The sequence below is a fragment of the Staurois parvus genome, unplaced genomic scaffold, assembly GCF_062004578.1.
Source record: "Staurois parvus isolate SC_StPar_1 unplaced genomic scaffold, SC_StPar_1.0 ptg001328l, whole genome shotgun sequence".
NCBI classification, from domain to species: domain Eukaryota; kingdom Metazoa; phylum Chordata; class Amphibia; order Anura; family Ranidae; genus Staurois; species Staurois parvus.
In genome coordinates, this window is record NW_028319124.1 from 2,989,883 (window position 1) to 3,013,853 (window position 23,971).

General features: G+C 42.0%; 1 protein-coding gene across 4 annotated transcripts in view; it reads left to right on the plus strand.

Moving 5' to 3' along the window:
- The window catches only part of LOC149436934 (protein Wiz-like), a 129,899-nt gene that overhangs the window by 44,954 nt on the left and 60,974 nt on the right, over positions 1-23,971 (plus strand). For 3 of the 4 annotated variants that reach the window (XM_089661259.1, XM_089661262.1, XM_089661261.1), the window contains exon 5: positions 4,938-5,171. The exons of the other annotated variant lie outside the window; for it this stretch is intronic. In XM_089661259.1, the coding sequence (XP_089517385.1) occupies positions 4,938-5,171 (234 nt within the window). The remainder of the gene's footprint in view (positions 1-4,937; positions 5,172-23,971) is intronic. 4 annotated transcript variants of the gene reach the window in all.

Sequence of the window (23,971 nt, forward strand, 5' to 3'; positions counted from 1 at the left end):
GCAATGATCTCAATTATAAATATTGAGATAAAAAAAAAAGAACAAGGGGTGTTTGTTCATTGTAATTATTCAGATAAAAAGTGAAATCTGTTTGTTGTTTACTGCAACACCTTCATTTAAAGGCAACCTGTTAGGGAAACATGGAAGTGGCCATTGCTAACTTCACCTTGTTGATCGGCTGTTATGCCGGCTTCAATACTTTGTGTCATTGACCCAGGACAAGCATTCAGATCAGACGTTTATGACTTCACTCTCCTCAATAAATGATTGACTTCAATAAATGAGTGCTTGTTCCAAGTTATTGACTGGAGCTAAGTCAGTATTGAATTTGTTAAAGAGTGAGGTTTTGAGGACAGCCAGACAAGGTGATCAGAAATGGAAGCCTCCTTGTTTCCCTCAGTACAGGTTGCCTTTAAAATTCATACATTTATTTTATACAGTTCAATATTTTTCATCTTACTGAGGTTTTACCTACATGGTTACGTTCAAGTTTGAATTGTATGCTCTTTACTTTACTGTATCCTTGTATTTTATAGTTGGCACACTGTCTTAACTGGTACAAAATGCTAAATTAATCACACATTGTTGATGATCATTTTGTCTTGTACTAAAGTGTATATGAGCAGTTATTAGAAAATATAGTAGCACAGGATAAAATATTGTTCACAATACAAAAGGCAAAATGCACACGGGTTCATAAGCACATCCTAAGATCACTGAGTCGGCCTCCATTTACCTATAGGTAAGGAAACAGTGGTTGTCATACAGACGCAGGAGAGATCAGGGCTGTGATCCACCGAAGTGTATTGCACCTATGAACTCTGCTACATGCACAACCTGTGTTCTCCATAGAAGTGAATGGTAGTCATCCTGAGCACGCTGACAAGAGCTTAAAGAAGAACTCCAATCTAAAAAAACATATTACCTTACTTTCAGATGGCAGTTTTCTAGAGTTGTAAACATAACATTAATTTTGTCTAACTTTCTGAAACTGGGAGGGCTGTTCGTTTCAACGTCAGAATTTCCTAAATCAGATCACTATACTAATTATATCTGGCCCCCTCCTGCTTTAGGGTCATTGGGAATCAGGGAAAAGGTATGCATATCTGTTCTTGCCCCCACTATTGACAGTTATGACAGTCTGAGGAAGAGTGGCCATATTCAGCTTAATGTTTTCTAATCCCTTCATATGTTAGAAGACTGAGGTGTTTTATGCAGAATTATGTTAAGATTATGTCATTAACATAGATGTAATTAGTGCTCAAAATGAACCTGTCATTTACAATCACATACGCAGGGATCAGTAAGGCAACATTGCCAGATCTCATTTTATTGTACGATAAAAAGTACCCCCTCATTGCTATGTATAAGAAACAATGAATTGAGCTCTATCATGTCACTTTAAGTCTAGATCAGGGGTCTCCAAATTTTCCGAAGGGCCTATTTACTATCCTTTATACTTTTTTTTGGGGGGGGGGGCAGATTGTAGCCAGTAGGGGTAGAAAATGTCCCAGGTTCCACGGCAGTGAGACTAAACAATGTCTCAGGCAAGGTGTTCAGTTGCCTAGTGCCTGTGGTCAGTAGGAGGAGGAATAGTGCCGTTGGTGTCAGTTGGGGGAATTATGCCCCACTGTTGGTGTCATGGTTAAAAATAGTGCCTCAAATCAGTAGGAGGAAAACTGCCCCAAGGGACAGATAAAGGCAAGCAAAGGGCCACATCCATCCCTCAGGCTGCAGTTTGGAGACCACTAGTCTAGGCAAAGGGGAGGTTTCTTTAATAGGGTTGTACATGACTATAAATTTTGTTTCTTTAATTTCTGATTCGTTCGTTAAGTTAATAATTTTATTTCGTTATGTTAGAATTATTTGTTTTCGGAATTCGTTTTGTATATTTATTATTTTCAAATCGATTTGAATTTTGGAGGAATGCTATATTCATTCTATTTTATTCTACTCTAATCTATTTTATTTTTTCTATTCTTTGCTTTTCTATTATAATCTAATCTTTTCTTTTCTGTTTTATTCTATTCTGTTCCTTAATTTTCTGTTCTATTCTATTCTTTTCTATTCTATTTTATGTTCTTTTCTGTTCTATTCTCTTTTTATATTCTATTGTATTCTATTCCTTAATTTTCTATTCTGTTCTATTCTGTTTTGTTATATTCTGTTTTATACTATTATTTTGTATTCTTTACCTATCCTATTTATTCTAGTCTATTATTTTCAGTTCTGTTTTTTTCTATTCTGTAAAACAGCCGAAGTAGGAATCATCATCTTATTTCACTTTTATACCTTACAGTATTTATTGCAATATGTTTCCATTTCGATTTCAAATTCATTTTCAAATTCAAATTTGGTAATTCGGTTTATTTATTGCAGATTTGTTGAAATTCATTACTAATATGTTTTGAAAATTCGGATACATCCGAATCTCCGAATAACGGAAATTTCTTCCAAATTTCGATTTGTGAGTAAACGAATCACACAAGTCTAGTCTCTGGCAACCAGGTGCATTGTGGTTGTCTTGACAGCATTAGGTATTGCAGAGTCTGTTATTTTTTGAGACTTTAGTAAGTTATGAGGATCAACGCAAAGCAAAGACTGCTTATCAAATACAGATACTTCCATGTACATAATAGTTAGAAATGAGCTCTTTAAAAAATGTAGGGATGATGGTTCATGCCATTTGGGGTGCATTTCCTTGTGCTGGTTACGGAGTCACATATGGAGGAATAGAGCATAAGAAAAGCAAAAATGGATCTCAAACTGATGACTAGAACTACATTAAAGTTTTCCTTAAAGGAGTTCTTCTTTAGTTCTTCTTTAGCAATGTGTCAGGCATCAAGTAACATCTCTTATCAGGTGCTTATTCACCCATATGCATAGGGCCTTACACTGAATGACAGGAGAAGCTGGGATGGACACTGCGAAACACAGTTATAGTGCAGATGTTCAGCTGAGCTGTCAAGGGAAAAGACTATGAAAGCTGTATAGATTAATGCTTTGTGTACTTGGGCATGCTGCCATCATGTTTCTGCTCACAGCAAGGCCATGTCTTATAAATTACTGTTGGTGGGCCATTCTTCTGCTCCTATTCTCTGCCTAATACTTCTCCATAAAGTGCATTGTCCCTATATACAAAAACGTGTCCTAAAATAAACATCTGGGCTGCCATGGCTGACCTCTCCTGGAAATGCTAGCTTTTTGTCGGTCATGCAGATGTAATGGTTTGCATACTTTGAGTCGCTGACAATGATAAATAGATATATAAGGAATTCAAACGTCTTGACTTTCATTTGCTGCATGCTTGTCTGTGATTCAGAAGTATAGAAGCCAGACACAGCCAAGATGCTATCGCTTTCAATAGAAGGCCATCATTTGCAGCTCCCATATTTATCACATGACAGGTTCACTTTAAAGTGAATCTGTACTTTGCCCATGCAGGATAAAGCAAACAAGTTCATGTTAATGAAGCCCTCCCCAGATGCCTACACTTACGTTATCTTTGCTCCCCTGTCATTCCATTTAGTCATTTGGGAGTGAAAGGGAAGCTCTATGTAAGCTATAATTGGCCAAGGTCATAGCTTACACAGGAATTTGGACTCCGGTGACAGCGCTGATTGGCCTAGCTCTTTCATTTAACGAGTCACATGCTCTTCCATAACCAGAAGTACTGGGCAATTTATTCAACTCCCAGCAATGAACTGAGCTGTGGGGAATGGAAGGAAAGGTGATTATATATTGCTGGAGAAAGGTGATTAGAGCAAACTTGTTGCTTTGTCATTAATGATATGAACTATGGGAATCAAACAAACTCTACTCTTGTAGTGTGGCCCCACTGCACTGTAAAGGTTAAATCTTTATTTAATCTTGGAGTACATGGATAAGGTGTATTAGTTAAACTGTCCCTGGCTCCTGCTGGCTCCATCGCCGTTCTCAATCTCTAGGCTGTGGGTGGTCCCTTGGTGTCATCATGTGCAGGGCTCTAAACCCTGCATTGTACGTGAGAAGGAGAGCAGACAGTTGTGGCTTAAAGCTGCGTAGAGAGGACACTGTGGGGAACCAATTGCAAGGATTGACAAAGCTTGATGGAGCCAAGAATAAGCTACATAATCCACCTTATGCCTGTACCCCTAGACTGAATGAGCATTTAACACTTGCAGTGGAGGGGGCCCCACTGCCAGGATGTATTTGTCTCATTCCCGGAGCTCAGCTTTAAATCCACTAACCCTGCAGTGATTGGAACACAAGCACAGGCAGAGCATACGTGTACACAAAGCATAATGTATGCACAAACCATTGGAATGTCCTGGGAAAGTTGGCCTCATTAGGAAAGAAGCTCTGATGGTGATTCAGCCAGTCTTGCATTAAATGATGTGAATTGTGGATGTTCAATGCCCAAGATGGACTTCTAAATAGAGAAGTAGAAGTAATCAATATGATACCTACATTCACTAGGTGTGATCATTGCAGAACTGGAGTTTTTTTCTTGCCTTTTAGATGTACAAACAGCCTTGTTCCACAGATTGTTAGATTAGGATTACTTTATTAGATTGTTTATCCACAAATGGTCACTGCGTGGGCTAGAGAAATCTGTGCAAAGAGACCTTTAGCACAACAGATAGCTAAGTATGGGATAAGATGGGTGAGCCAGGCATCCATATAGAAGACAAATGGGCTACTTTACAAACAGTGCAAAGAACAAACTGCAGTAATCCACTGCAAATCAGGGGTCACTTTACTCAAGCCAAGACAGGACAACATGGATTCATTACAGTAAGTTTGCTAATTGCACTGTTTTATTGAATAAACCTTCAAGTGAGACAAATTAGGCAGCACTGGAGTTAACTAAGCTGGGATTTACTAGCAAAGGAGGCCGGGTGAGCAATTTTGAAAAAGCACAGGACACCAGGTGATCTCCTTTCCCCCCTCTGCAGTGGCGAACTTTGACCCCAGTACCTTCAGCCTGATGCGATGTGAATTCTGTGGTGCTGGTTTCGACACTCGTGCTGGCCTCTCCAGTCACGCCCGTGCCCACCTACGAGACTTTGGTATCACCAACTGGGAGCTCACGGTGTCTCCCATCCATGTCCTTGCTCGACTGCTTGCCCGCTCACCCGGTCGTCCACTGCCCCCATTTCCACCATGGCACCAGGACACCGATACAGACGGTAAGAAGCCTATGTGCCTGTTTTATGCCATCACTGATGACATCACATTGCATCATCACCAGCCTGCAATTAGACCCGAGTGTGTATCCTGGCTTTACCCCTTCCTGCTCTTTTAACAGCCTCCCCCACCCCCCAACCTCACCCCACCCAGCCCTTCACTTCTGTCTACACTTATATGCAGCATAGCTTCCAGTAGCTGTGATGATGTCATTAGTTGTATCACTGGTGACATCATCACATGGCCGTCCTCCTGCTCTAGCTCTGGTGCATGGAGATCCAAATTATTCTATAGATTAAATTCAATTGAAAATAACCACATTTGCGGATCTAAACCTGCTTATATTTTTTCAAAGTTGTTAACTACATGTTAGTGTCCCTATTGCTTGCACACACTTGGACTGATTGGTACTAAAATAAGAAAAAGGGCTGGTATTATTGAAATCAACTAGTTTCCGGTCGTGTTTTTAGCCTGCACTGGAATAATAACTACTGGAAATTTAGTTGCTATAGACAAGACACTGTTGATGTGAAGCTCACTAGGCCTCCATATCCTCAACCATCAAGCTCAAAAAGCTTAATGCTTGTCAGATCAGTGGTATTATGGTCATCAGTGGAGTAGGGAACTCGATGCTGTCCTGCATGGGAAACGGAGGCTGGTGTATACATACAGTGCAGGTCCATGCTGGATGCACAACAGAGGACACCAATTCCACACAGTTGCATCCTTGTGCCTGTTTAATTAGTCTGATTGTATTGTGTTAAGAAGCCTCTGTTTCCTCTTTAAGGTGAATAATGAGCTCTTTTGCACCTGCAGACTTGATCTAGTAAGTGCCAAGCTCTGTGGAAATTGAGCCTGCGAGTTGTTTGTTCGATGGGTTGCTGCTGCAGATCTTCACAAGATGATAAAAAAGCGCCATCCATCTAAAGGAAACCTGTGCTAAGTTGCAAGAGCTGCCATTGTGACCTCCTCCTAAAATGCTGTTTGCCTGCCAGTCATACTGAAGCGATGACTTTAGCATTACATGGTAACCAAAGCCAAGCACACAGCAAAAACAGTCAGAGCCCTGAGATATTTATTCAATGATCTAGAAAGCGTGAAATCCAATATATGCGCATAGCAGCCAAGAGAGGTTAGCAGTCCAAGCCTCCATATTATTTTTAATACAGGTTTCCTGTAAAACCAGTTTCATTTAAAAAAACAGGGCTCAGACTGTTCACAGCCCCTTGCTCTTCAGTGGAAGTTGATAAATGTAGGGCTATATATTGCCTAACTACCCTCCTTCACGAATGATCAAAATGAATTCCATTTAAACATCACTGTTGGAGTTGCACATAATAAGGTTATGTATTTTTTATGCTACCTTGTCATTAAAAACAAAATTGGCAAATGGGCATATTTGCAACAAAAAAAAAAGGTAAACATTTCCATTACCCATGTCTCAAGAACAGGAGAGATCAGTGGTTCCTTCCTCTGTCCTCAGCATCATTACAGAACACAGCTGTGGAAGTTTGCAGGAGGAAGCAATGGGCTCTGTGAAGGACCAAGGAGATCAATACCCATGGACGTGTTGGTTTCCCTGCGGACTTCAGTGGAGGACTTCTGAATGAAGAATGGGAAGCAGGAAAGATATGTTCTCTCTTTTGCTGGTACAGTGGGGATCGAAAGTTTGGGCACCCCAGCTAAAAATTTGTATTAATGTGCATAAAGAAGCCAAGGAAAGATGAAAAAATTTCCAAAAGACATCAAATTACAGATTAGACATTCTTATAATATGTCAACAAAAGTTAGATTTTATTTCCATCATTTACACTTTCAAAATAACAGAAAACAAAAAAATGGCGTCTGCAAAAGTTTGGGCACCCTGCAGAATTTATAGCATGCACTGCCCCCTTTGCCAAGCTGAGACCTGCCAGTGTCATGGATTGTTCTCAATCATCGTCTGGGAAGACCAGGTGATGTCAATCTCAAAGGTTTTAATGCCCAGACTCATCTGACCTTGCCCCAACAATCAGCACCATGGGCTCTTCTAAGCAGTTGTCTAGAAAACTGAAACTGAAAATAGTTGACGCTCACAAAGCTAGAGAAGGCTATAAGAAGATAGCAAAGCGTTTTCAGATGTCAATATCCTCTGTTCGGAATGTAATTAAGAAATGGCAGTCATCAGGAACAGTGGAAGTTAAAGCAAGATCTGGAAGACCAAGAAAAATATCAGACAGAACAGCTCACAGGATTGTGAGAAAAACAATTCAAAACCCACGTTTGACTGCACGATCCCTCCAGAAAGATCTGGCAGACACTGGAGTTGTGGTACACTATTCCACTATAAAGAGATACTTGTACAAATATGGTCTTCATGGAAGAGTCATCAGAAGAAAACCTCTTCTACGTCCTCAACACAAAAATCATCGTTTGAACTTTGCAAAGGAACATATAGACAAGCCTGATGCATTTTGGAAACAAGTTCTGTGGACCGATGAGGTTAAAATTGAACTTTTTGGCCGGAATGAGCAAAGGTACGTTTGGAGAAGAAGGGGCACAGAATTTAATGAAAAGAACTTCTGTCCAACTGTTAAGCATGGGGTTGGATCAATCATGCTTTGGGGTTGTGTTGCAGCCAGTGGCATAGGGAACATCTCACAAGTAGAAGGAAAAATGGATTCAATAAAATTTCAGCAAATTTTGGATGGTAACTTGATGCCATCTGTGAAAAAGCTGAAGTTAAAGAGAGGATGGCTTCTACAAATGGATAATGATCCTAAACACACCTCGAAATCCACGGGGGATTACATCAAGAGGCGTAAACTGAAGGTTTTGCCATGGCCTTCACAATCTCCTGACCTCAACATAATTGAAAATCTATGGATAGACCTTAAAAGAGCAGTGCGTGACAGACAGCCCAGAAATCTCAAAGAACAGGAAGACTTTTGTAAGGAAGAATGGGCAAAGATACCTCAAACAAGAATTGAAAGACTCTTGGCTGGCTACAAAAAGCATTTACAAGCTGTGATACTTGCCAAAGGGGGCAGTACAAGATATTAACTCTGCAGGGTGCCCAAACCTTTGCAAACGCCATTTTTTTGTTTTCTGTTACTTTGAAAGTGTAAATGATGGAAATAAAATCTAACTTTTGTTGACATATTATAAGAATGTCTAATCTGTAATTTGATGCCTTTTGGAGATTTTTCCATCTTTCCTTGGCTTCTTTATGCACATTAATACAAATTTTTAGCTGGGGTGCCCAAACTTTCGATCCCCACTGTATGCCTGTTTTCCAATTGTATTTTTAATGACAGGATCTCTCTGTATATACAGTATTCTAAATAGCAAGGATAACATCTGAAGAGCAATAGTGTTGGAGTTAGAGTGGTAATACTTAAAGTGGAACTAAACCCTCCTATCCTTTTCAGCCAAGGAAGCTGCCATCTTTGCTTAAGTTTTATCTGCAACTGCCAAGGTGCTGCATATGTGATCAGTTATGACACAAGCCACTTTGACAGTTTGGTTGGGAGCCCAAGCAAATGTGACAGTTAGCATTCCTGGCATGCAGGCAATGTAACTCTTTTTTGGAAACCGTTAAGTCATTGGGTTTAGTTCCTTTTTAAGGGCTCGTTCACACCATGGTGCAGACATCTGTTTTTCTGCAAGCATTCTGCAAGGGCACAACAAAATCAATTGTTCTCTATGTGCCCTGTTCTCACCACAGCACTAGTATCACTTGCAGATTTTTTTCTGCGCAGGAGTCTACAACATGTATAAAACTCATTGTAATGCACATGAAAACTGATAGTTCTGCAAGTGAAATCTGTGCATCAGTTTCCATCATTTTCTGCACGTATGATATGAACAAGGCCTAACTGGCTGACTTCTTAGGCAATAATCAGCTTTTTAGGAAGAGGTGAAAAAAAATATCTATTTCTAGGTGGATGATGTTTGTTTCTAGCTATACTGGGCTTTTTATTGAAGTATTGCCTAGTTTTAATGTTCTACAAGAATCTTATTTATAAAGATGTGAAATCCAGATTTTTTCCATGTTCTCATCTCTTCTCACAGGAAACCATGTTTCCTATTGATTAAAGGCCATGAAGTATTTTTTCCTTCCATACTTCAATAATGTTTTGTTCATTATTGTGTTATTACAGCAAAATCATATGTATAAATAGGTGGAAATTCACCTCTAAAATGTTTACTATGTTAACCTCCCTTGGAGGGAACCTAAGAGATGACTTTTTGTTAAAGCTGAAGTTCCAGCAGTCAGCTAAATACACAGAATACATAGTATATAGTAGTGTTTTTACCTGCCAGTGGATTTCTATTTCTCTTCTTCTGGTACTGATCTTTACACAGCTTTGCCATACAGCACAGCCCTTGTGTCGTTCCGTGGAATACTACCTTGTATGTAAAGTAAAACTGCACTGAGATATGCAGGATGCAATTGCTAAACTCTTCTGAAGATGTTAGTTGCCCAACAGTCATGCTAATCCATTAGCTTCAGTACTTTCTGCATCGTTATCAAGAGCAAGTGTTTTGACTACATGCTTGTTTTGGATCATTGATTTTGAAAGGTTTGAGACCAGAGACAAGATTTCAGCAATGGCAGCCTACATATTTCTCTTGGTATAGGATTTCTTCAGGGCTCATTCAAACCTTGGAGTCCTGGTGCACTGTATTAACATGCATTGCATTCAAGTGAATAGGCTGCCAGATCGTCCAGGAAAACAGACATGCATCATTTTTTGGCAACGCATGGTAGATGTTACCATGTGTTGTGGTGCTCTGCAATGCATGTGACTACGGGTTGTGTTACCTTTAGAGCATTGAAGTACTGTTCAGAATTAATGGCACCTCAATCTGTTAATGCACTTAATGTCCATTACTGCACCGTAGAGGTGTGAGTGGGCCCCTTAAAGTGTTGGCTGCACATTCATTTTTAAAGGATAAATTCACTTTTAAAAAATAAATAAATAATGCACATTTTTTGCAGGTAAAAAATGTATTTTTTTTGGAGCCTATAAACCATCGCACCCGCGATCATTAGATTGCTGGTGCCATGCAAGTCTGCAGACCTATCAGTTTAATTTGTGTGCTCATACCTTGTACAAACAGACAGTTTAACACTGACAGGAAAATTCAATGAACTACCATAGCTCCATGGAGAACTACAAGTCGACATCTGCAAAGGTTGTTGGTAATTGTAGTTTATTCATTCACAGAACTCTCTGACCCGACCATGTGGGCAGTGGTCAAAAAGTGACAGCTAGCATGGGGAACTTCTCCCTGTACTACTGTCACAGGGAGGGGGGGATCGGGTGGCAGCTGTGGAAACATGTTACACGTTCCACCTTAAAAACATGTAACGTGCCCAAAGGTGAACTTATCCTTTAAGCTCCCTCTGTACTGATATGTCATTAACTTCGCTACCTTCTCCATCACTGACCTAGAACCAGTATGTAGCCAGTGAGTCTGGGCTCCTCTGTTGCAGATTTGTTTCGGGTCAAAGTCCTGGATGGTAGAAAAGCCAGAATGGCAGCCCCATAGCCTGCACTTTTAAAAAAATACCACTCGGTAATGGTATCATTTTATGTTTTTTGACTTTTTCATAAATTAGGAAAAAGTAATTTTTGCGTGACATTTATCCGACTCAGGATTTTAGAAGCCTTTGCACATTTAGCTTTTAAAATGCGTAGTTGCTCTTGTTGCAATATCAGCCAAGCAGCCTGTTTGTATCCTTTAAAATGAGAAAAGTATTTGGTTGCAAATACTCACCAGCTCTACTTTTATTCTAGTATTCTTGGCAGAGCATAGCAATGGTTGCTTGATATCTTTCAAAAGAAAGTGTAATTGTTTTCAATAATCACACCAGCAACTAGCGAGAAAATGCATTTGATGCTGTTCATTATTACATAAGAAGAAAAAGAAATTTTGTAGGGATGTGACACCATTATATAAAAAATGCAAGCCTTTAAAGAATAACTAAAGGCAAAACTTTTTTTTTAGTTTTGGTCAGAGTGAAGAGCGATTAGAACCCCTGTCAGTTTTTATTGCTGTCTGTGCCCCCATTAAGGAGATTCACCCTCTCTATTTGTCATGTTTACCATTATCAGTGAAAGTAAAGGTAAAAGAAAATCCCTGATTTTGGGTTGTTCCCAGAAAAGTAATAGATGGGAATTCTTCCAGTGGGGACACTGGTTCTAGACACTGGGGAATTCCTTTAATTCGCAATGAATTCTTCTCACTTACTGTGTTGACTATGGGATAAGTAGTGAAGGTAAATCTCCGCAATGGGACATAGATGGCAAAAAAAAAGGAATCTGCTAGGGGTTATGAGCTTTCCTTACTCTAGCCAAAATGAAAAAAAAGTTTTGCCTATAGTTCTACTACAATGGCACACCATACAGTTAACCTGTAATCTATATATCAGTAAAGACGATGAATATACAAACTGCTTAAAAGGGAAGTATAATTACCTAGGTGGACTCTGTCCCCTTCTGGCTCTAAGGGTGAGAACTCAGCGATCACATGACCTCTCTGAGCTTTCAGCTCTGCCCCCCTACCCCCCCAAGGGCCCCCTCCCCTCCAAAGTGCTGGGATTTGGAGGGGGAGGGAGCAACTGGCTCAGGCTCTCAGCAGATCGTTGAGAGGCTTACGAAGGTGCCACTCCAGACCAGGGTGGATCCTGACTTTAAAGTCGGGATCTTTCCCTAGCCTGGACCGGTTGAGTGACGTCAGCCGACAGCGGGTTTCAGCCTGCTGTCAGCTGAAAATGGGTCACAGAAATGCAGAACGAACTGCATTCCTCTGATCCACAGGAAAAGAAGCTTTGGCTGTACTTCTCCTTTAAAGCTGAATTCCAGGCAAACCATTAAATATACAGAAGAGATACATAGATGAGGGCCATTTTAACTGCTAAAAGGATTCATATAACTGCCCATCCAGTCCTGAGATTTACACAGCACTGTTCTGCCTGGCAGGGGAGGGGACCTGATCTTTCTTTGTTTGCACTTTAACTTTCAATTGTTGGTCTCCTTCCTTACCACCCTATGACTGGGCCATGATATGAGAGCATGTTTCTTGCAGTGCTATACACTGATTGACTCCTTGTGCTGCTTTTCCCTCCCACTCTCTTAGATCTGTTGCATGGGGAGTGCAGTAGTTTCAAAGTTACATTTAGTTACTTTCACTGCATTTAAACAATGATTTTTGTATCTATTATTATAGAGTTGGATCAGGGGTGGACTGACAACTCATGGGGCCCCCGGGCAATAGGGGATCATGGGGCCCCTGTGTCCTTGCCCAAACTCAAAAAAGCCTATGAAAAAGGTACCAGGGGCATCTCATGGGGCCCTCTACTGACCCCAGGCCCTCGAGCAGTGCCCAAGTTTCCAGATGGTCAGTTCGCCCCTGAGTTGGATTCATTTGTGTCTTTTATATCTGCCTGGAGTTCAGTTTTAATGGTTTCTTTAACTGCTACATGTGAGCAGCATCTTGTAGCAATCCATTGCCCAATGAGTTAAAGTGGCAGTAAACTTTGAAAACAAATTGCAGTGGTCCCCTGCAGATCAATGCCATAATGTGCTAAGTTGCAACACATACTAGCACATTGTGGCAGACTTGCCTTACAAACAGAGCCCCCCAGCAGCGCACTATCACCACTCTTGGCACTTCCATCTTTGCCCGATCTTCTTTCTGGGTTCACGCTCTCTGGCTATTTGAATGGCTGGACTGTGATAATGTCACTACTGCGCATGCACATGCGACACAGGGCTCACTCAGTGTTCTGTCCATGCAGAGTGAACTCTGCATGCACCAGTTATGTCTTCGGCTTAAACTAATGCCGTTATTTACGTTTTTTATGGCAATTACAGGTTAGATTTTTATAGTCTTCCCTGTAGGGTAATGGCCAGGTAAATGCCAGTTGCTTGGCTGTCATGTTTATCAGATATACACATTGAATCACAGATCAAGAAGAAGCATGCATTTTGGGAGGTCGGACTTCGCTGAGACTTTACTTGCTGCATGCTTATTCCAGGTTAGTTACTCAAAGTAGTGCAGTCAGTGGTGGCTAGTGTTTTCAGATGCAATGGCAGCCCCCATATTTCTTCCAGTACAGGTTTAGTGACAGGTTTTGAGTATGTTTGATGCTGTTTTTGTATTTATCTCACTTTCTCTTCTCTCTAAAATGGCCAAATCTTAGAGGATCTCTTTTTATTATTACATTAGCCTGAATTTGGGTAAGCTATTGCACCCCAAACTGTTTTATAACTACACATCCCAGAATACACTTTTAGCTGTGGAGCACTGGCAGGGCATGTGTTGACCCCGCATCCTGTTGGGACCTACACAGGGAAGCCCCATGCTGCTTTGTTTTAGACATAATTTATGTTGTAATATTCAGAATTTATTCTAACGAGCACCAGCCTCATCAGGAGAGACGGCCCGTCTGGCTTATGTAGTGTCCAGTGTACGTATGCTCTAGATGTTCGATTGTTCTGTGCTCTATTGAAATCGCCTTGTTGTGCTGCCTTCTCCATCCTTCTACATTCCATCCGCGTGCTTCCCCTCGATTGGCTCTTCCCTCATTCTTGGCGCTGCTAGTTACTCCTTTGAAGTAGCGTTGCTTCATGCCCACATGCTTGGCACCCAACGAGTGGAAAAAGGAGGCCGGGCCAGGCAGGTAAAAGGTGGAGCTGGGTGCCAGTGGGCCAGGGAATTCTGGGACACTAAAAAGAAAGGGTCCAAGAGGAGGAAGAGCAGAGGGTGGCGGGGAGAGGCAGGAGGTCAGGGTAGCAGCGGGAGGAAGCCATGCCTTTGTGGCTAGAGGAGAAGGACAGCAGAGGGGAGACTGAAAGTACGGTGAAAGAGAGAGAGCTGTGCGTGTGTGTGTGTGTGGTCTGCTACTGGTCACATGACTCTGAATATTACACGTGTAATGCATACACATGTAAACACATGCTACATGTGTACTACGCTCACTGCTCACAGAGTATATGTGCAATACTTTACTGCTTCCACACTGCTACATACCAAGGGTGGCATATACTCTGCCCACATGGTAAGTGCAACATTTCAATACTTTCACCACCCCCATGTTGCGCACACACAACACACTACTCATTTAATACACTCACTGTTTTCTTTTAGCCACTGCTTCTTATTACACGTGTTAAAAGATTATGCTGGATAAAATATACGTGTAACAGGAACTGCTTTTATATAGCCAGGCGCACCAGCGGGGGACCCAAGAAGAGCAGGTTTGGGTTTGAACCAGCGCTGTGCCCATCAGCTCTTTTCTCCCCTCAGTTCCTAGTCTAACAGGCTTGGCTGAGGCAGCAGGAGCCAATGGCTGTCAAAGCCAGCGACGAAGGAGCACGGGGGGCAATCCCCACTGTCTGTGTCTATAGACTCAGACAGCGAGGCCCAGGAGCGAGCCTGCATGAGTGCCTCCATAGAAAACGGATTCCTTCGAGGGCACTCAGCGAAGGGGAATAGCCAGGAGCACCAGCGCAGGGCACAAGAAGGGGAGGTTTGGAACTGCTCTGTGCACAGAGCAGGTAAGAAAAAACCTCTTTGTTATTTGAAAAAAAAAAAAGCATTAACAATAATTTTCATGTCCTGTATATACTGCTTCTGTAATACAGTTAGTGTCTACTCACTGCTTCTAGCCTTCAGCTACAATAAAGGCTGATTATACCTGCCCATTAGTACATGTTTTATGCTGTTCTTAGTAGTATATTTATTTTCTGAGCTTTCATTAAAGTGGTTGTAAACCTCAGACATGAAATATGAACATTCCTCTACTATCAGCATGAGTCACTTCTTAGAAGTTTTCCTGACAACGAGTGAAAAATGGTGACAGGAGGGGCTTTCAGCAGATCAACAGCCTCAGCTCTATTCCTGTGAGCTGTGTGGAGGGGGGGAGGGGGGTCTTTTTCTTCCAATCAGCACTCAGAGCTCTCCTCACTGAGTTCTGCAGAGTGTAATTTTAGCTCTCCGCCCCCTTTATTCTGAACACTATATAAATTCAGCACTTTGAATGGATGCAGAGAAGACTGCAGCTAAACAGGTACAACTTATGTGCTGGAGCGGACTGACAACTCATGGGGCCCCTGTGTCCTTGCCCAAACTCAAAAAAGCCTATGAAAAAGGTATCAGGGGCATCTCATGGGGCCCCCCACTGACCCCGGGCCCTCAGGCAGTGCCCGAGTTTCCAATTGGTCAGTCTGCCCCTGCTTATGTGGGATGATTTGTTTCATTCATTGTATCGTCTGAAGCCAGTCACTTCACTGGGTGTATGTAAGGGTTTAACATCTTCTTCCTGATAGCTGCTGGTGAATATTTATGTAGACTTTAATGCTGTTAGGCAGAGCAGCATCCTGATCATGTTATATATTTTTATTTATTACAGGTACTTATATAGTGCTGTCAATTTACGCAGCGCTTTAGATATATATTGTACATTCACAACAGTCCCTAACCCTCAAGGGGTGTACAATCTAAGGTCCCTAACTCACATTCATACATATACATACTAGGGTCAATTTAGACAGGAGCCAATTAACCTACCAGCATGTCTTTGGAGTGTGCGAGGAAACCGGAGTATCCGGAGGAAACCCACGCAGGCACAGGGAGAACATGCAAACTCCAGGCAGGTGGTGCCGTGGTTGGGATTCGAACCAACAGCCCTAGTACTGCCAGGCAGACCTGCTAACCATTTAGCCACTGTGCTGCCCATTGTTACCACTATGATTGCCTCTTACAGCAGTCACATGATCTGCAGACTATCCTGCTGGCCCTTGATCATACACTGACCGGTCATCGTGCTGGGAACATGCAGTGAGCATGTTCTTAGCACACAACCATAACTGCCATGGATGCATATATGCAGCGGCTGGCCATTAAGGCCCCGTTCACACTAGAGTAATTTCTGCTACATCTGCCATTGTGCTACAATCACATTATTCTGTATGGTGCCCATTCAACATTCTGAGGTCACAGGATTCTTCTTAAAAGGTACAGGTGCTTCTTTTGGTGCAGCATAGTATGATTTTGACCCCTGACTTCTGTGGAAGCACATGAAAGAGGCATGCAAATGCGCTTTGTGTTTAAAAAACACATGAAGCATGAAAACGTTCTACAAATGTTCACTAAAAAAACATGATTATGCAGCAGCACTAGTCCACACCTAGGCTAGAGCCCACCTTTCCTGCTGCCATATACATTTGTTACGTGGCCATGAAGAACTCAACCTGCAGTCCACATGAAACAATACCAGCTGTGGATTCTGTGTAGAAGGCCGTGCAGGTGTTTTAGGGCTCGTTCACACTTGGCTGTTTTACCAATGCTTGCCAAACGCCCCTATAGCGTTTGGCAAGCGTTGGTCCGGCGTTTGCGGAGCGTTTTCTAACGCTCGGCAAACGCTCCGCAAACACCGCATGCGTGGTTTAGCGGCGGTTGCTAGGCATTTGCCGAGCTTTAATAACGCCCCACAAACGCCTATAATGCAGTTTGAGTGGTGTTACCACTCCGCAATCGCGTCGCAACCGCAAACGCCAGCCGGGCGTTTGCGGAGCGGCACCATAGACGAGAATAGGAGGCTTCAACGCCTCCTGACTCGACCAGAGGCGTCCGTTTTGACGCAACGCAAACGCTCCCGTTAGAACAGCACCATGTGCTGTAATGTGCAGAATTGGCAGAGGCGTTTGGGAAGCGGTAAAAATGCTTCCCAAACGCCTCTCTGCCCCCTGCACACAATGCTAGTGTGAACGTAGCCTTACTGTTACATCATACAAGTTTTTCATTTTATTTAGTATTTATTGTAGAAGAAAACAGAGTACACAGGCCAGGCTGTTAGACAGAGGTTGCCTCTTTTAACCTGCTCCTAAAAAATAATTGCCTGACTGCTATGCTGATCCATTGGTTTTAATGTTTTGCAGCACTTATCTAAGTCATTACACACTTTCTCTGCTAACACCTGGTCAGCGATTCAATGTTTTGATAAAGCATTATCAGTATTATGGCCAAGTAACTAGCATTTGTAGGTGAGCTCAGTAATGGCTACCTCTGTATGTATTTGAGCCTGGGTTCACACTGCAGCTCGCATGTGAATAGCCTAGGAAGCGCATTCCTGTGCTATTTACATGCGATTCCATTGCGACTGGAGCCCATTTATTTTGATTGAGCTCGAATTGCACTGCATGGCACCAAAGAAGTGCAAGCACCTTTTTGGAGATGCACCGCATGATCATTTTGTACCGTGTGATCCGTTACGGGCAAACCTCACTGCGATTTCAGTGCATTTGGGGTGTCATTAACGTTATATTGACACCCGCAGTGGATTGCAAACACAGTACAATTGCAATTCGGTGCGGAAAACGCATGGGGATCACAGCATTTCCTGCAACACATACAGTGGATATAAAAAGTCTACACACCCCTGCTAAAATGTCAAGTTTCTGTGATATGAAAAAAGAGACAAAGATAAATCATTTCAGAAAATTTTTCCACCTTTAATGTAACCTATAAACTGTACAACTCAATTGAAAAACAAACTGAAATCTTTTAGGGGGGGAAAGTAAACATAAAAAATTTAAATAATGTGGTTGCATAAGTGTGCACACCCTCTTATAACTGGGGATGTAGCTGTGTTCAGAATTAAGCAATCACATTCAAAATCATGTTAAATAGGAGTCAGTACACACCTGCCATGATTAACCCCAATAAAGTTCAGCTGTTCTAGTAGGTCTTTCCAACATTTCCTTATGCAGGCCATAGACGGGTCGTTTATCGGCCAAATTTTCGTCCGAACGAAAAATCGGCCGATATTCACACTGTTAGTGGGGCAATGTTGTCTGACGATTTTTGCGGTTCTTCTCGTCTCTTTTTATCGGTCATGCTGGAAAATCTGCAAAAAACTGCCATTTTTCGGAAGCATTGGTGGCAGCAATGACCGATTTTTCGTTTATCGGCCGACAACTCGGCTGATAAACGTCCCGTCTATGGCCTTCATTAGTCGCCTCCTACAGCAAAAGCATCAGAGAGATCTCATTGTTAAAAGTTATCAGTCAGGAGAAGGGTACAAAAGAATTTCCAAGACATTAGATATACCATGGAACACAGTGAAGACCGTCATCATCAAGAGGAGAAAAAACGGCGCAACATTGACATTACCAAGAACTGGACGTCCCTCCAAAATTGATGAAAAGACAAGAAGAATACTGGTCTGGGAGGCTGCCAAGAGGCCTACAACAACATTAAATTAGCTGCAGGAATATCTGGCAAGTACTGGCTGTGTGGTACATGTGAATACAATCTCCCATATTCTTCATATGTCTGGGCATTGGGGTAGAGTGACATGACGGAAGCCTTTACTTACAAAGAAAAACATCCAAGCCCGGCTAAATTTGGAAAAAACACATCTGAAGTCTCCCAAAAGCATGTGGGAAAATGTGTTATGGTCTGATGAAACCAAGGTTGAACTTTTTGGCCATAATTCCAAAACATATGTTTGCCGCAAAAACAACACTGCACATCACCAAAAGAACTCCATACCCACAGTGAAGCATGGTGGTGGCAGCATCATGCTTTGGGGCTGTTTTTCTTCAGCTGGAACTGGGGCCTTAGTCAAGGTAGAGGGAATTATGAACATTTCCAAATACCAGTCAATATTGGTACAAAACCTTCAGGCTTCTGCTAGAAAGCTGAACATGAAGAGAATGTTCATCTTTGAGCATGACAACGACCCAAAGCATACATCCAAATCAACAAAGGAATGGCTTCACCAGAAGAAGAAAGTTTTGGAATGGCCCAGCCAGATCCCAGACCTGAATCCGATGGAAAATCTGTGGGGCGATATGAAGAAGGCTGTGCACAGGAGATGTCCTCGCAATCTGACAGATTTGGAGTGTTTTTGCAAGGAAGAGCGGGCAAATATTACCAAGTCAAGATGTGCCATGCTGATAGACTCATACCCAAAAAGTATTAGTTTAAGGGTGTGCACACTTATGCAACCATATTATTTTAGTTTTTTATTTTTACTTCCCTCCACCTAAAAGATTTCAGTTTGTTGTTCAACTGAGTTGTACAGTTTATAGGTTACATTAAAGTGGAAAAAGTTCTGACATGATTTATCTTTGTCTCTTTTTTATTTTTTTTTACATCACAGAAACCTGACATTTTAACAGGATTGTGTAGACTTTTTATAACCACTGTATGTGTGAACCAGGGCTAAAAGTGTATTTCCACTTTTGCAGTCAAATTGGGATAACACCTACATTTATATTTGTTATATGTTCCCATTCACATAGCATACCTTACTACAATGTTTAAAAATTGCTGCTTACCTTTTACTGTTTTATGTGCTGGAAAATCTTATTTGGTATTCCCTTTCTATGTAATGTTAAGGCGAGGACTGGGAAGTTGTTTGCCATAATTAACCCTGACTGTACTGTGATGGTGATCATGATCAGTGATGACCTCAGGCGTGTTCAGGCTAGGATCCAAACCCATGTGTGCGAGCCTGCCAGGTAACAGTAACCTGTATGGGCCAATCTTCCGTGACCAGGACATTGCCCACCCTGCAGCTGCACATATGCCGCTTGTACATGTGTGGCTGCGGGGAATGCCCTGGCCGAAGATGTGTCACACAGATGGGTTGGGATCCTAGTCCTAACACACCCACACTTATCACTAATCTTGATCATCAGTTGTAAAGAAGATGTTGACACAACAAAAGGTGAAAGATTCCAAGGCTTTTGTAGTCCATTGTATGTCAATGCATTTTAAACAAATCTGTCCGGAATTGCGCATTGCAAGCTCTTCTGAACAAAACAAGCTGCCTATAGAGCATTATGTATAAACCTGCTACAGAGAAACAACTAGAAAGGTAAGAAATATTTTTCTTAAATTATGTTAGGCATGCTCTGTGACTAGGAACACATAACAAATAGAGTGTATAGCGTTGGGGGGGGGGGGGGGGGGGGTCAGATTTGATAGCATGGCTGCCTTACATTTACATTGGCCCTTGGAAGACCGATCTGCAGTGCATCTCTCTTCAGAGTATTTCTGGCAGGCAGTAAGGGGGCGTTATGTTGCCTCCTGACTGCCTGTTTTAATCCTCAAAAGCTCAGTGAGCTGCATCACGGCCCATCCACTTCCATTGTATGCCATATATCCTTGTACTGCTGCTTTTGAAGCTTTGCAGGGGGGGCTTAAAATCATGGCTGAACTGCCTGTTTTCACTGCCAACTGCAAGTGTGAGGCGTAAAGGTGGCAATATACTTTAAAGACAAGAAAACACGCAAAAACACATTATACTGAGCATATCGCATGTTTACTGCCAATTCCATTGAAGTCTATAGAATCAAAAACGACTGAATACGCTGGAAAAAAAACCTCATGTACTTTTTTGGGCTTAGGGCATAAAGTGTTGGGCTTTGGAGTTCTGTCCTGAACAGCTCCCCTTCTGTATAGTATGCCCAGGGGGGGGTCACAGCCACCATTTACAGAAGGCGTTGTATTTTTTTTTTTATTAGCTACAAAGCTTTGTCTGATTGCATGTGATGGGGAGGTGGGGCTGTGATCTTACAATTTCATTGGTCCACTCTGGACTGATGTAACTATGCAATAAAAACCATATCTGCAGTTCAGCCTTACACTGCCATAAAACACATGTACCTTGATAAATTCTAACAACATTAGAAACTACTGGCTATATGTTAGTAACTGTATGCAACACCAGTTCTCCATGCTATTTATGTCTTGTGATTGCAAAGCCTGACTGGGAAATGCTTCCTCTGTGCCCTGATGCTGTCGCCAGTCGGCGGTGATGAAGGATCCTTTTTATTTTTGTGTTTTTAATAAAGGACTTGTCAAACAGGACGTGTAAAACCACTATACTTTTTTGTGGGTGGATGAGCAGGGGTATCATGTACCACATTGGGGGCGGGGGCAGAATGTGAGGGCCACTTGCTAAAGGGGGCTTCCAGATTCTGATAAGAATAAAATTAGTGCAGCACTAAAATATAATAAGATATATGTACATGCTAAACAGTAATAATGAAGTGACATAAATATATACTGTGACGTAAATAAAATAGCCAATAGCTGATTAAATAGCAGTCCGCAAAAAATTATGACTATATAATATGCATAGAGAGAAAAAAGTCCCATAAACAGTGCAGGATATAATGATGATAATGGGAGTTAATTCCCAGCAAGGAAATATGTGAACAGTTCCAAAATCTTAATGCGAATCTTTGTCGCCCCAGTGTGGGAAATAATAATCCGGTGGCGTGCGATAAATAGATTACAAACTCGCCAGAAGCGCAGTCTTAATGCGCATTAATCATATAAATCAGCCAGAGGTTCTCCCATCTAATGGAGTACAGCCTGGTACAGGAATCACCTCCTCTGCCGGTCTGGGCGTTTATGACGTCAATCAGAGGTCCCTTTAAGGGGTGTGCTGTATTAGGGTCTGGTCACAGATAGCCTCCCTCTTCTGGACTGGAGAAACGCACCTGGGGGGTCAGTCTGGGAGCTCATGTCAGGCCAAGAGGATTCTTCAAGAAACTACCAGATCCAAGAGCCAGAAAATTTGCTAAGCACAAGGACATGAAAGAACCACTTTGTGGCAAAGGAAATCCAATATCGCCAACATGAAGCCACTGAGATGGACTTTCAAAATGTACAGACCGGGCCTTCTTCTATTTCCGCCCACAAAGCTCGTATATCCTCCCGTTCTACCCGAGGCTCCGAGCGGCCGACTTCCCGCACACCTCCTCACACAGCGCCCTAGTTCGCACCCCCCTGATTCTGATAAGCCCCCCGCCCGCAGAACTCCACAACCACCGGCCAGAGTTGTGGGGAAGAGACCCTTGTTCCCAACATGTGGACAAGGTGCTTTTGGGTACCCCAGAGCACCCCCCCTTCTCCCATGTTGCGGGCATGTGGCCTGGTATGGTTTGGTGTGGGGGGACCTCACAACATTTTTTTTCCTATTTATTGCATGCAATTTTTTTTTTACATTCAGCTGATGCTGATGAGCATACAGTCAGCTGATGACTCATCGGTTGTTAAGGATGCGGCGACTGCCCGTTCCTTAACAACCGCGACAGTTATTGGTTGTTAAGGGTGCTGGCAGCCGCACATTCCTTAACAACCATTCTGGCTGTTAAGGATGCTGTTGGGTGCCTAACAAGCAGCGTTATTTAATTCTTGAATAACACATGGCTAGACCATGACTTTTTCAACAAATGTATTTATTTAGCTTTGTGAATTGACTTTAGAGTCAGTTTAAGCGGTATTTACCGTGCATTTTTTACTTGTGCGGTAAATACCGCATGAACTTACTGTGAATTGACATTTTGAAAAAATTTGTCACAAGATCCAATTATCTCATGTAATATTCTTTAGTGAATTGAGCCCCATGTTACGTCCATGTTTAGGGATGTGTGTCAAGCAGACCCCAAATCACACCCCCTGTGTGGGGATTCTTCTCTGCAGCAGCTGTCAGATTTGAAATCAGAACAGCTGTGTATAACTTCATTCATTTACAGACAGCTGTGATTGAAAAATCTAAAAGTCCTGTCTGCTGCTATGTTAGACAGACTTGCGTTTCTGGATTGGAACGCAAGTGTGGTGATCAGTGCACTCTTAGTCCATTGTCACTTCCAGCTATCCAAATGAAAGTCCATATTCAGTATGGACAGGGACCTGGGAGGGAAGGTTTGCAGGAGCCTGACATTGCACCTGTGATCCACTGAGTGCTGTTACAATGCAGGCTAATTGTCAGAATAATAAACATTTTATTCTGCAAATATATGTGCATTTTTTATTTTATTTTTAATTGGTGGACTTGGGCCTTCCCTGTAAAGATTTCTTTTATCTCCACTACTCCCACTTCCTGAACTTTCCCCATCTGTACTTCGATATGACAGTTGGCTTCAGCAACTAATAGGAAGGCTTGAGGGGAGAGTGCGGGAAAGTTAAAGTTTTACTAGAAATGTTAAAGTGGAACCAAGGACAATATACTCTCTTAAAGGATAATCCACCTTTTTGACAAAAATTAATAAATGCACATTTTTTTTTGCAGGTAAACAAATGTGGATTTATTATTTTTGTCTACAGGAGTCTGGAAAGCATTGCACCAGCGATCAGTAGATTTTTAAGTGGTATTTACCGTACAGCCGCGCTATTTTCAAATCTAACAAATAGTACGGGGATACTTCTACCCGTATTATCTGTCAGCGGAACAGCGGGTTCGGCTGCAGCTATGGGAACATGTTCCTTGTTCCATCCTAAAAAATGGGTGGAACATGTAATATGTTCCCAAAGGTGAACTTATCCATTAACTGTCCCTCACTAGCATCTTCTTGACATTGCGAAGACTGTTAAAGAAAAAAAATCCATGAAAAAGCATTTACTGATACTGAAAGGACATTTAATTCTCAAAATGTTCATTATATTCCACCAAGTGTGATACATTGGACAGGATCTGACAACTTATTTAAACTAACTTCTTTGTCATATTTCCTTTAATGCCCTCCAATAGAATGCTTGTATTTGCCAGTTCTTGCTAAATATCCCAAAATCCAAGGTGTGAGTAGCTCTGCAAGCACCACCTGATTCAAAAAAGTGGATTTCAAAATCAACTGAGCCAGGGGAGAAATGATTGCACAAACAGTGACTACATCCTATCAAATGCAGTCGCTGTTTGGCTGCAGTAATGTTCTCAGGCAACCATAAATGCTGAGGGTGCTGAATACAGTAGCCGGCAGTGGAGATTCCTTCATCCACGCTGTTAGCA